General features: G+C 50.6%; 1 protein-coding gene and 1 long non-coding RNA gene across 2 annotated transcripts in view; one reads left to right on the top strand and one right to left on the bottom strand.

Moving 5' to 3' along the window:
- The window catches only part of STX8 (syntaxin 8), a 98449-nt gene that overhangs the window by 59635 nt on the left and 24897 nt on the right, over window positions 1-13917 (top strand). The window contains exon 7 of the mRNA XM_040577756.1: window positions 1505-1606. Coding sequence (XP_040433690.1) covers window positions 1505-1606 — 102 coding nt within the window. The remainder of the gene's footprint in view (window positions 1-1504; window positions 1607-13917) is intronic.
- Window positions 1614-11769, bottom strand: LOC121079907. Its single transcript, XR_005825210.1, has 3 exons — window positions 5465-11769; window positions 4744-5165; window positions 1614-3718 (listed from the first exon to the last, which is right to left on the bottom strand). It is a non-coding gene; the product is annotated as an uncharacterized LOC121079907 (long non-coding RNA).

Raw genomic sequence — 13917 nt, 5'->3', positions numbered from 1 at the left:
GGTATAAAACTGATGGCGGGCACAGGCGTGCAGCTGCGAGCACACCTCGAGGAGCTGCCAGAGCTAATGCCCAACATCAGCACTACGTTGTATTTGCCTCCCTTGCAGACACAAGGTCTGCTTTGAGTGTTGCTGGCAGTTTTGGAAGTGCAAAGGATGTCCCCGTTAGCGTCATTGCCTTGCTCCTAGCAGAGAGACTTGGAAAATCTGGTTTGAAGGAATACAGTCGAAACAATAAAGGCTATCAATAAACACCCTGTCCTGCTGCTGGGACTTGTTGTCTTTACCTCTCAGCCAGCCTGTATACAGGGTTATGATGCTTGAAAATGGTCAGAAAGTTAGTATACCTTGCTCTTTGAATGTTAGGCGCACTAACGTTTTCTTTTGCGTACAGTCAGTTAAATGTGGAGGTTTCAGCAGTGCTGCAGCAGTGCTGCAGTGCTAGGGGCTGCTTGTGTACAACCGAGCTGAGAGCTCGGCACCCGCCAGCTGGCAGGGCTCTTGTCCCAGGCCTGATCTGAAAAGACAGACGAGATTTATTAAGACAGTGATCAATAGCGGGGAAAGTGCTAGGAGTGTAACCAGAGGAAGACATTTTGCAATAGCATTCGGTTTTTGGCTGCTGTCCTCCTCCTGATTTATCATGCACAGAAAAATCATTCCTACCTGCAGAGTAGAAAGCAACTCAAACGTAGCGTATTCCTGCACCGTCTGCATATTTCAACAAAATTTAAGCGTAACAGTCAGCAAGAAGGAAATTTGGTGCCCAAATGTGGCTTTCAATGTTAAGTGCTACAAAACCCCAACCCAACGACCAGTCTTGGTTTAAGCCTTTTACCTGGTCTGATTTCCATGACAAAAATTGCTAGTTGCACGAGGCTGAGGGTGGGTTGGCTTGAAGTTTCCTTTTCTCCTCTATTAAAAATGGATGTAGGGGAAATTTTGCTCACTTTCCTTTTCCCTAAGGATCATCTGGGCTGCAAGCAGAGCTGCCATTTGTACATCACAGTAATTGAAACAATGTGAGACCTTCACCGTATCCTCCCATATCACTCGGTCGGGTCCGTACCGAGTACTCTCAAAAGCATTTACGAAGATAGTGGTTCTGAATTTGTTTTAATGACTGCGTAACAGCCAAGTGAACTCTGAGTGTTGAGATGCTCTCTTCCAGGGACTGAAATTTCACATTTCCTATATTATTTGCATTAATTCTTACTTGGGCTATTGTTCTGTGGCTTCCATCTCACTATGCTCGGTGGCTCCCTAGGCTGATGCTGCAGTTTGGGGCTGTTCCTTTTCTCCTTAGAGCTGAGCAGTGCACTGAATCCCAAGTCAGTCTCTTGGACCTTACAGCGCTTTTCTCAGCGCTGCGGAGCACTGGTGTGTCTCGCTGGAAGACAGCGGGGTGCAGCTGGTTTCCATTTCGGAGCCTCCAGCAGCAGCGTGCTTGCTGAGCAGCGATGCTGAGGGCTCGGAGATTAATGCCGTGTTTCTCTTTCCCCAGAGATCATCGACGACCTCACTAACCTGGTGGAAAACACAGACGACAAGCTTCGCAATCAAACGCGGCACGTGAAGATGGTGGACAAAAAGTCAACTTCCTGTGGTAGGAAATGAGTCCAAATCCTGTGCTGTTATTAAATGCCTAGAAACTCGCTGAGTGCTCCGAGGCTGTGCGCACTGTGCCTCCCCCCAGCAAAGATTGCTGCTAAAGAGGCAAAACCCATCTCTCCGACCCCAAATGTACTTCAGCGATGTTTCAGGCTTAACTTACTGCGCTTGCTGTGTTAACCTCCTTAAGCCAGTGAATGTCCTTAAGCCATTTGACTCCAGTATTGCACAATACCCTGATTGGAAATTGTAGAGCTGTATGAAATTAATGTGGTACATGTTAATTAGGTTTAAAAAACTTGCTAGCTACCAGCTCTCAAGAAACGGTCACAATGGGGAGTGGTGCCGCAGGGGCATTTCTGGCGGTGTCCTGCAGGAATGCGTTCCCAACCAAGTGGTTTTCAGAGCCTGCCAGACATGAAATCCTCGCTGGTGACGCTGAGCTAGCGAAGCTGCGCTAGGCTGCTTTCGCTTTAGCCAAGGCAAGGCTGTACCTCTCGCGCCAGGTTTTGTGTAGGGGATGCGGAGCTTTTGGTGCGGGGAGGATGCCGCGGGCGATGGCAGGAGATTTATGTTTGTCTCGGAGGGATGAGTGGTGCTGAGGAGTGGCTGTGGGAGGATGTCAGTGCGAGATGGTGTTAGTGAGACAGTTCTGGAAATACCACGTCCCCCTCCGGTGTCCATGGTTCTTTTCTGGCAAACGAGAGGGCTCATTACTAGAGTAATTTATGCTCTGTAGAAGTTTGACTCGTAGTCAGAAGTGAGAGAATTTTGGCTTACGCAGTGCAGTGAAGAGGAGGACGAGAGCTTCCCGATTCTGGGTGAAGCAAAGGGGGCTGGTGGGAGCTTGTAGTCCCTGGCAGGGCGATCTCGGGGCTGGCAGCGAAAGCCCCCAGCAGTGAGCTGTTTGTCAAGCACTGGGAGATATTTGAGGGATTTATTTGGTTCCCCATAAGTGGTAATTTTTTGAAAGTCTGATGCAAATTGATGAAAATCTGTGGCCTTTTCTTATAGCGGACTTGTCAGAGGCATTTGTCTCTGATTTCTCATACACCAACTACAGGCAGAATTAAAGAAGTGGCTGCAGCGTTCGTGACTGATGATTTTAGGTCTTTAACGCTGACAAAAGCTCGATTTAATTTACAAATAATCGCACTCGAATTGTGTCGAGTACCCCTGTGCAGACCCTCAATTTCTGTGGCTTCGCTTTCCACACAAGCACCGGGTGCGAGAAGCAAAATGCCCGCGCGGGGCCGGCACTGAAACCGATGGCGGACAAGAGGTTGTCTGCGGGGAACAGCTTCTCGCTTGTTAGGTATTTCTCCCCCCTTCTAGCTTCTTAATGCAAATGCAGAACCCAGACAATGCTGCTAGATAATGAGCCTGTCTCTTTAACTCTAAAGCCGAGCTGGCTGTGCTGGGGAATTTGAGAGGAGGAGGAGGATGGGAGAGGCGAAGGCTGGGAGGATCCCAGGCTGGATGCCTTGGGGGTGACCTCTCTCACCCTTTCCACATTGAAAAACATTTTTCTTTAAGGGGTGGTGAGAAGCGCTGCCTCTTCGTGCCTTATTCCGTCTGCTCCAATAGGTCTTCCTGTGTTTGCATAACAATTTGGGTATATGTAAACACTGTATTGCCTCAGATAGCTATTTTACTCTGCCTAATCATGAGTTTTAGAACAATAATGCTGGAAGAGACAGGCTTTAACGGCATTCTTCCCATCCCTTTTCCACCCTTACTCCTGGCACTGAAAATCGCTGGTATATGAAGACCAGAAAACCCTCCTGTATGTACGGTTATTCCCTGAACAAAGCCAAGCAGCAGAAAAACTGGCTTTTTTCCCCCGCTCTAACATTTTGTTTAAATTGATCACACCTTCGATAACCAGGGGTGTGAAGCAGCGTAGGGTGCTCCGTGTCCCCCCGTGTCCCCCTCCTGTCCCTGTCCCTCGCGGTCGTGGTGGTGCCTGCCTGGACGCGGTGCCTGCGCCGCTGCCCGAGCTGAAGCCCCGACGAACGCCTCGGTGTTCGCCTGACGGTGGATGTGCTGCAGCATCTGGACGCGGGTACCGGCAGAGCCCTCTGGCATGAATAGTGGAATAATCACCCTTTTACGAGCAAGAATGTAACACATTAATGGGTGGGTCTTTGTTAGCAGCCAGTATAATAACAAAATCAAAGTATTGCTGATGAAATCCAACTTTAATCAATGTTTCAACGTCTCGCTCTCATGCAAACAGCGTGTCAGGCTCTGGGGGCCCTTTGCAGTGACGGCGTGACTTCCAGCGGGCCCTGGCTGCCTCTGCCCGGCGCGGGGAGGAGACCCGGGAACAACCTGGTGCTGCCCCGGGCCCTACGCACTTCTGGTGGAAGTTTTCAGGTTGTTTCGGGTGTGTTGTTGCATTCGCAGCTTATTTTCGGCGACATTTCTCTTGCTGCCTCTGAGCTGTTGACAATCCCCCCCCGACTCCGCCAGTTGGAGCACGTCTCCCTTGGTGGCCCCAGCAGCCCCGCGCTGATGGCAGTGCGAGCTCCCATGGATTGCAGCGGAAGAATGGTCAGGGCATGGATTCAGCCGGCTGCATTTATGAAATTATTGCTGAAAATAGTCAGCCATCTGCGAGCAAATGCTTGCACACTGCCTGGCATTGTTTGGTTTCTTCTCAGCGTCTGCTGGGCACCGAGGAGCGTTGTTAGAACATATATGTTTATTCGATTTCAGAAACTCGCGTTTAGCTTTCACCAGAATGTGCGCACAAACCATTAATCAAACGTTAGGCTGCCTTTAACAAATTTGCTACAGGAATGCCTGTGTGTGCAACCCGGCCTTTGCAGTTTCACCACGGGCTCTTGGGTTTGTGTCTGACTGTCCCCGCACTCTCCCAGTTTGCATACCTTTAGGGTTTTTTTTTGTGCAGAACAGTGCTTGTTAATCATTTCTAACTAACATTTTTATTAGAAACTAACTCTCAGAATGTACTCTTCAGAACCGAATTTAAAAATAAACAAATACAAGTATAATAACAAACAAATGAAAGTGTAATTAAAGTTAAGATGCTGGGGGGAAAACAAATTTGCCTCAAACAAACCCTTGATCCGAAACAACCTGATTATATGGCAGTTGCCACCTTACCTTAATGATGCAACACTCCTGAATGCTTCAGTAATTTGTTTTTCCTGGGTAGAGAGAGCCTCACTGTGATCTCACCCATTCTGCTTCCTAGGATAAAAAAAAAACGTTGGGAGGAAAATGACTTCCCTAAAGCGTGCTGTCATCTGCTTTCTGCAGCCCGTGGCTTGGGTTGCACAGCACGGATCCCGTCTGGTTTTTGAGCCTCCCTGGCCTGGGTGGCTCCTACGCTGGCATCCTTGGCACGGGTGCTGCAGGTTTGGTGCCCAGGTGGACGTGGGGCTCAGAGCCAGCCGGCTCCAGCCTTTCCCCTCTGCTCATGGTCCCCAGACTCCAGCGGTTAAGCACGATGCAAGCGTTGGTAGTGCTTGCGGGGTCTGCACCACTCCGCCAGTCTTCCTCCCTGCCGGTGGGCTGCAGGGGGCCTAATCAGGGAGAGAGAAGAAGGTTTAAACCAAAAGGTTTTAAGCTAAAAGAGGAGAGATTAAATTAGATCTTAGGAAGAAATTCTTTACTGTGAGGGCGGTGAGGCACTGAACAGGCTGCCCCAGGAGCTGTGGGTGCCCCATCCCTGGCAGTGCCCAAGGCCAGGCTGGATGGGGCTGGGGGCAGCTGGGGCTGGGGGCAGGGGGCCCTGCCCATGGGCTTTAAGGTCCCTTCCAACCCAAATCACCCTCTGATTTGATGAAGGTCTGTATTTGTCTAGAGCTGCGCCTCGGCTTACCTGGCTGGTGCTTTGGGGTAGCTTTCCCCCATCCCATCGATCTGAGCTATTTTTGGTACTTCAGGACTTGCAGATAGGCAGCTCCCTGCAGAGGGGATGGCTGTAAGAGGCTCTGTTTGTGATTACAGCATCCTGTGCCCTGAGCGTTTGCCTCTGAACGAGGCAGGGAGATGTTGGTAGCAGGGCCCGCAGCTGGGAGCGCGGGCAGCAGAAGCAGCACGCGGAGCCTGGCGCAGCAGAGCTCCTGCGCGTGGAGCCATCACCGCCTTTGGATGTGGCCCGGACTTGTTCCGTTAGGTGGCACGGTGTCACTCGAGTACGTGCCGAGGGCCCAGAAACGTCCCTCGGGTGCTGCCAGCCCGTGCCAGGCGCCGGGGCGGGGGCCCGGTGTGCTCTGGCTCCAGGCCCTACCCTTGGCCGCGGGCTGCTGGCGGGCGGCCGCAGCCTGGGGCAGGGCTGCTCCCCTGGGCAGGCGGCGCGGGGCGCTGGGGCTTCGTCGTGGGGAAGGCTGGAAACAAGCAAAAAGAAGCAAGAACTCTTGTTTCTGGCAGCGTGAGGGGAGCAGAGCACGCCTTTGCAGCTGCTGCTGCATATCCCTTTAATATTTTAGACGAATGGGGAAAATGAGAAGCAGCCACTGAGGGTGTCCTGCTGGGCCCTCACCAGCGTCCTGTCCTGTAAAATAATACACAGTCGCGAAGTGGCGGCTGAGCAGTTGGTTTCGGTCTTTCGTTTTCTCCTATTCCACAAGATGGCATTGCAATCTAATCGCCTCCTCAGACCCAGGTAGGTGCTCTGACCTCCCCGTCGCCTTCCGACCCAGGCTCTTGAGGATGCTGAAAGCAGGACTGAGACAGCCGCGAGGGCGGTCATAGCGGGTAGGGGCGGTTTTTGTCTCAGCAAATCACCAAAATACCCGGGTGAAACGAGTCGGAGTTTTCAGAAGGTCTCGTTTGTTTTAAAACAGGGTAGCTTGGATTATACAAGGTTTCCTCTAGAAAAATAATGATTCATGCAGGCTGGGGCCGTTCCCTGCCAGATTCTGTTCACTCTGTTCTAATTTAGAGTTATTTGTGCCATGGACTTAATTTGCTTTATAAATTATGGATGGCAGTTACTCGCGTTTGTTCCTCTGACGTGCGTTGTGTGTTTAGATGAGCAAGTCCCCATCTTTTTTTTTTTTTTTCTTAGTGGACTGGAGAAGTCGGTGTAGTGTGACATTAAATCAACCTTTCCTGCAATCTGATTCTGGGAGCAGTTACGCCGATATTCCTCCCGGCGCTGCTCCGGCGGCTGCACCGGTTCTGAGTCACCTGCCCGGGCTTGCGCCGGACGCCTTCTTGCCTTGGCAAGCTGGGTTTTTTTCCTGGTTTATTTTTTTTTCCCCCTTTCTTCAGTTTCTTCCTTCTTCGGTTTCTTCCATATTAAGCAATTGTGTGTTGAAAAGTTTGTCCTGTTACCACTGAGAAAACACGGAGGCGAAAGCGCTGCGGAAGAAAGAAGCTGTTGCTTGGACCGGGCTCTGGCCGCGGTGCCCGAGCGCGCCGGGTGCCTGTCCTCCCGGGCTGCTGCCTGCGTGCCCGAGGTGTTTCCTTCCCCTCTCGCACCCGTTTTTGCTCGGCGTGAGCACGCAGCCCAGCAGAAAGCTGGGGAAGGGCGAGCAGCCCGCTCTCGGGAGGAGCCGGGGGCTTTGCAGCCGCATGGTGTGTGTGCCGCCGCGCTCTTCCCTTCGCCTTGCCCCACTGACTTCTGAACCCGGCGGCTAATTGAGGCTGGAATTAGCAGGAGGGAGAGGTCACAAAGATAAGAAGTTCCTACAAGTTCACTTGGCCATCTATCCTCATTAGCGGAGAGACCCAATTAAGGGTCCCATTGAGGGGGAGAACGCAGGGTGAGCTCGAGTCTCATTAGACACCAGGGAAACCTCAAAGCAGCTTAGCTTGGGGACATAGCAGGAAATGGGGCTCATTAATTATGTTAATAGAGCAGCTTTTTAACGGGTCCAGCGGTTTCAGTACTTTGCTAATCAAAGCCTTCTGTTTGTTATCTTACCATCTTGTTTTCCCAAAATACTAACTGCTTTTCCCCACTTCAGTAGCTCCGAGTCCCTGAGCAGCAGGTGAGGAGCGCGTGTGACACCGGCGGTGTGAGCACAGCAGATCGCACGGGGCTTTCTGGTTCAGGAAGTATGCTGGGAAGAAAGGTCAGTCATCGTGCCGAGACGCTGCCTTTGCTGGTGGCAGTGTGCCCAGCACCCTGGCCTCGCTCCCTTGGGTGCTGCTTCTGCCCCCCGGCTTCTTCCTGGTCTCTCCGTGCCATTTCCTCATATGTTTTGTGTTATTAACTTCAGCATTTGGCTTAAAATTGCTCATGTTGAGATGTTGCAGTGGATTCAGGCAGTCAAAGATGCTGGACCTAATCATTCATAAACAGCTTTAGAAAGAAAAACGTGCCTTGGAGCTGCTTTGCGTGCTGCTTTCCAGGTGAGGAGCTCAGCAGTCACTGGTGGTGTAACGCTGCTCATTGAGCAGTAAAGGACGGGAGGAGCCTTCTGGGTCATGGGATCGCTTCAAGATAAATTTCCGAGAACAAGCTTGTTTTTTCCCCCCCATTACTCCCATTGGAAAGTTGTAATGGTCATAAACTTATCTCCATCCTAAACTTGTCAAGGATACTTCATTTTGTCCTTGTGCAACCCTTGTTCTGGTGTCTTGAATGGTTCTTCCCCCTTTTTTATTTTACACCCCCAAACGTGCGTCTAGGAGATCACTGTTCCCTCCCAGCTTTTGTTTTGTGGCACTGAACAAGCATCGTTACATTTTACTCTACTAAAATAATCCCTCTGATCTGACAAGCCCCCTTTTTTTTTGCACTTCTTCCTATTTAAACTCTTTTTTCCTTTTTTTTTTTACACAAGTCTTGACTGCCGTCGTCTCGGTGCGCTGTCACCGTGCCGTGCCCTGCGGCACTTGTACTTCCCCAGCTGCTGGAGGCATTTCGCAGCTGCAGCACGTTGGTGCCTCGGTCAGTTTGTTGTAAGGTGTTTGCCTGGGCCTTTCTCATTCTTGGGAATTTTCTACCTGAGTTCATTTTCTTTCCAACTCATAGCAAAAACTATTGCTTGTCCCATGTTTGTGGCTTCCCCTTTTGTCCTATTAATTTCAACCTTCTCTATTAGTCTTCAAAGTTACCTATTTTTTCTATATGCTGTCCCAGCTTGCCTCTGTGCTGATGGTACTTTCCAACTTTGTGTCATCAGCAGATTTCATTAGCACACTTACTTTTTGTGCCAAGGTCATTAATAAAAATATTTAATAAGATCAGTCTCCTGACCGTTCCTTGAGGAGCTCCACCGGTGACCTCCATCCGTTCTGATCACTCTTTCAACACGGCTTCACCTTTCACCAGTTTTCTGGCCTTACAGTTCTGCTAATCCCCATCTTTTTCATTTAATAATTTCCCACATGGCACTGCATTATATGCTTTGCTGAAGTCTGCATGGATGGGATCTATCACACTTCCTTTGTCTAGGAAATTCATTATCTTACCGGGCTAACCTGATTAGCTCTGTTTGATCTGATTTCCCTTCAGAAAATTCCCATTGTTTTCTGCCCTGTTTACCGTTTAGTTTCTTGCTCTAATTAGTCTTTCTTCAGCTTGCTCTGGAGCCTTCATCCTGCTGAGGTTAATGGGAAAGGTTTGTAGCTGCTCACTCCACTTTTTCCCTGCTGTGGTACACAAATGCAGATGCTGCCCTGCTGCTGGACAGGCAGCCGCAGTTTGGTGTCACAGCAGGAACCAGCACCTTTCTCTGCTGCTCCAGTTTGGGGATATGTGTCCCAGGTACGTTTTTAAAATGCTGGGTTTAAATGGAACGACCCGGAGCTCTGTGGGCATCAGTCCTCCTGGCTTCATCTGCCTGCTTGTTTTGTGTAATGAAGGTTTGCCCTGTGATGCTGAGACCCTGCAGAACTGTTGCAGTCTTTTCTGTCCTCCCACCACGCACTGGATTCACAAATCAAGCAGCAGTCGCTTGCTCCAGGCGTGCCTGGGTCTCTGCACAGCCGTGGTCTCCTCCCTTGTGCCTGTTTCTGGCCGTGGTGGTTCCCAGAGCATCTCCCTGAGCAGCGGCCGCAGACAGAGTGCAAGAAATGCTCCCCTGAGGCTGCACAGCAAGTACGGGGCAAATAAGGGATGGGGGGCAATCACCAACTGGTCAGTGGGAGATGAGGTAGAGGAAAATGATTTTACTTTGATATACTGAAAAAGGGGTTGCACTTCATATGGCAGCGTCGTGTCGATGCTCGGACCCGTGTGAGGCTGAAAATAATCAGCTGTTTTGTTTCTGAGCCCCGTACTTAAAGACACCGTAAATGATGGTAGAGGGAGCTGGAGAGTGGCATTTCTGGGACTCAGTCGTGACACGTAAGTGAGGCGTATGTTCAAGGCTGAAGCTATGGAGTGGCAACCACTTGGAATGCCCCCCTCGCTGAGAGGAAGCACCTAATGTGCCAGAGAGGGAGAGGAGGGGGGCATGGGGAGGGCAGCAAAAGGCAGTAGACGTTTTCTTAATTACATTTGCATATGCAGCTGTTCAAACAGACTGAACTTCATCAATGCTCGTTCGTACCTATCAGGAGATTAGAGCAGCTGCTGTCAGCCCATGTAGCAATATTGTACCAGGCTGGTGGTAAAATAAGCCCCTGGGCAGCCTGCTCGCCCAAGCTGTCCATCACTCCAGAAGGCCAAGCAATTAGTTGTGTTTGAATATTGAAAAAAAAAAAAATATGGAATTGTGTGAAATATCCAAGGGCGACTGCTTACAGCTTGGTTTCCAAGGATACATGTGGCAGAATTAAATCATAAATTTATATTTCTGAAAATGGTGCTGAAGTGTGTTAATTTGTACATTACCAAAGAGGCTAAAACTCGCCTCCTTCTGCCTTTTCTTTCCTAACATGCTCAGTGACAAAATAATTGCTCTGCCCAATCTGGAGTTGAAATATAACCGTGTTCTGGCCTGGGGTTTTCGTGCCACGTTAAACTGAACCAGGGGGGAAATATCTGGGTTAACTGTTTGTATTAATTCTTCCAGCTTTGAAATTCTCCCTTAATCTTTGGCTCCGAAATACCCAGCGGACAGGAAAGTCATGAAGCGCCCTGTGTCCTTGTCGAGCGAGCCATCCCTCGCCTCCTTTGGCCTTTTTATTGCCGGTTGCTGTAAACCCACCCCAGCCGGGGACGCTGTCCCGAGCGGGCCGAGCACAATGCGGCTGCACACGAAGTGCCCGGGCAGGGAGAGGGTCCAGCATCTGGAATCCGGTTTTACAGCCCCCGGGCACTGGAGGGACAGGATTGTGGGACACAACAATACTCGGAGGATGTGGTCAATGGAGAAATGAGTTTGCTAGGGACCAAGTGGTTGTGTGTCTCTTCAGGGCTTTCTGAGATGCATAGAGGATGTTGATCCCACCAGAAATTGGGTATATAAATCAACAGGGGCTGTGATCTCAAATCTTTGTTTTGCAAAAGTGCGGGCGGCAGTAGAATTGCTGCAGCCTCGCTAACGGCGGCTTGAGGAGAATTGTCCTTGGGAAAATGGGAATAGCCCTTCAGAGGGGGGATCGTCTCGGTGGGGATGTCCAAAGCCTCCAGTGTTACTTTAAAGAAAAGAAAAAAGAGGTGGTATTAAGGTGAAACCCAAATACGTTCATGCAGTGTTCATCTTGAAGCATTCAAACGGCAGAAGTTAAGCTTCCAGCGATAGTGTTAATTAAACCATGGTGTGCGTCTGGGGCTGGTGGTTTACCTTGGGAAGGCACAGGGGGGCTTTGCGTTCGGCTGTGTGGAAGAGCTGCATCTGCGAGAGCGGTCGTCACGAGGGAGCGTTTCCTCCAGCGCTGCGCTCGGCGCTGCTGCGAGCAGCTGAGCTCTGTGGTGCTGGGACTGTGGGACAGGGCTGGCAAGAGCCCCACCGAGCATTTGGGTGGCATCAGCGTGAGACAGGCTTCAGCAAAGGTGTTTTATGGATGGGCACCGCCACGGCACGGGGTGCTGCTGCTGGCATCATAGGGACAGGGCTGGGACAGGGACAGGGCTCCGCTGCGTCCCCGGGAGCTGCTTGTGATGTCACAGTATAGCAGGGGGTTACATGGGACCGTCCCCTTCGATACCAGCCTCCCAGCAGGGTTAGGTGCAGTCTGAAGGGACGCCAGAGCTCCTGCTAGGGCTCGAGGGGAGCCGTTTGACTGATCCAAGCTCGCAGGCGATTGTGCAGCTGCAGAAAGAGGCGATTTCACGTCTGGTAAGGGTGAGTTGGTTGGACATGCTGACACAAGCTGCTCCAGGGGTGCGTGCTGCCTCTGGGAGATGCTTCGCCACATTCCCTGTAGTGGGACATGCAATCGCAGCCTAATTCGCTTCCCCAAACTCACAAGCCTATGAAGCATGCTTCTAAGGCACGAGCTTAATACACTAGCCTCAGTTTAACACCGCACTCAAATGTAGCTTTTGCAGATTGCAGACCGTGACTTGAACTCGCTCTGACGAGGCTGGAAGGTGAGGTTGCAGCTCCAGTGAACGTAGCCTTTAGGGCAGCTTTAGTGTGGGTGCACAGAGCCCAGTGTGGGCTAGCTGTCTGTTTGCCCTGGGCTTCAGGTGGGTTTTGCACCCTTAGCTGAGCACCGTGCTGCTTTAACTGTTACGAAGTCTTGGATGCAGCACGTTGATGCTGCTGTAACGGTGCTGGAGCTGGGGTTTGCACTGGTTCCCAAACCTCCGCGGTGACACCAGTGCAGAGGCCAGTTTGGTGTCGCTCCTCGGGGCACAGACAGCTCGTTTCTCTGCAGAGATGCACGTCGGCGGCAGGAGCAGTGCCCTGGGCACAGACCTGCAGTTAGCCAGGCGGGACTCAGTGCGCTGCTGACCAGCCCAGCTGCACCCGGAGCAACTTCTTGCTTTGGGGGCGGAAGGAGGGAAGGGATTTGTGGGGCACAGGATGGCTGGCCTGTGCTTTGCCTTTGCTGTGGAATCCCGGCGAGTGCTGCGACTTGCAGATCAGTTGCAGGTGTGAGGCTGTGCGCCTCGTGGGATTTTAATGCATTATGGTTGACTTGTGCTGCATCCCCACTTGGGTCGTAACGCGCAGTAGCTGCTGTGTTATAGTTCTCTATGTAAAGAAAAGTACCAAATCATGGCCTTTTTGGCAAGGAAAACAGTGCCACCAGCTCTGATTCAGTGGAAACTTCATTTTCCGAGCCACACTTTCTGAAAGTGCCTGCTTATTACATTTATCTCTGAGACGTGTTGGGAAATGTAAAACTGGCCTTCGATTTACTGCAGTAGCCTTTTGCAGGACGTGCTTGTAAAATGGCCTTTCTTGTCATCCTCTGGCAATTAACTGCCTAATAATTAAACTGCATTTATCACTCGGGTTCCTGGAGATGAGCTAGGGAAGGAGCGGAGCGAGGTGTCCCACATCAGCGCCCTTTGCGTTCTTCTTCACAGCCCTTTGTGGAAGACCGCTCTGTAAACATTTTCCCCTTGATGCTTTCTTTTGTAAGGAGCCTGAAAGAATATGCTTATTTTAAACTTCTTTCTGCTTCCATAGATGGACAGTTTTATATGATGCAGACAGTGCCTGCTGTGATTTTTATGGCCTATAGTTTTCTGAGCAAATGGTTTTGCTCACAAGTTGGCTAGGCTAAAATGACCTTCTCTTGTTCATTAACTGTCTGTTTAAAAATACGCATGCGGTGTTAGTTATAGAGCATTGATTGGGGTTATTTTAGGTGGTGCAGGGAGGTCTGTTCCTTTCCTTCCCTCCTCATTATCAAGCAGAAGCGACTGCTTAGGGCCTGGTTTATTTACCTAATAAACTGCCTCTTGTATCGTCTAGGAAATGCTTACATTTTTCAGCCAAGAAATCCTAGTAACAGGCAAACAGAGGTCTAGCAGTCAGGTCTGGAGAAACAACAAAATGAAGGTCAGCTAATATCGCTGTTATTCTCTTTCCCGGTGGCCATGACAGCAGGGGTGGTTTATTTGAAGATCCCAGACTCGGAGTCATTGCTCGCATTGTTGGTCCCCCGAGCACGGGAGGCTGTGCCAACAGTTCAGGATATTAATGTATTCTACAGATCAGTGAATGAAGAATTCCTCCGCGCTCCTTTCTTTTTTAAAAAAAAAAAAAAAAAATCCTCTTCTCTCCCCTTCCCCCTTCTCCATGCACTTTGTTTGCAGTGGCTTTGTCTGCTGGATGTTGCTGGGCATTTCTAATGAGACAGCAAGGAATCGCAGCAGCTCTGGTGCGGCTGGGAGGCGGCATCCTCACCGCCTGCACCCCGTAAGGTGAAGTCTTTACACGCTGCTCCGGTGCACGGCGATTCATGTGCTGGCGGGGTTTGGGAATGCACATATACACGGGGAGAAAAAAGCTCCTTTTCGACACGTGA

Source organism: Cygnus olor, chromosome 18, assembly GCF_009769625.2.
Source record: "Cygnus olor isolate bCygOlo1 chromosome 18, bCygOlo1.pri.v2, whole genome shotgun sequence".
In the NCBI taxonomy this organism is placed as follows: domain Eukaryota; kingdom Metazoa; phylum Chordata; class Aves; order Anseriformes; family Anatidae; genus Cygnus; species Cygnus olor.
The sequence above is the reverse complement of the archived record's forward strand: the minus strand, read 5'-3'. Positions and strand labels throughout refer to the sequence as shown.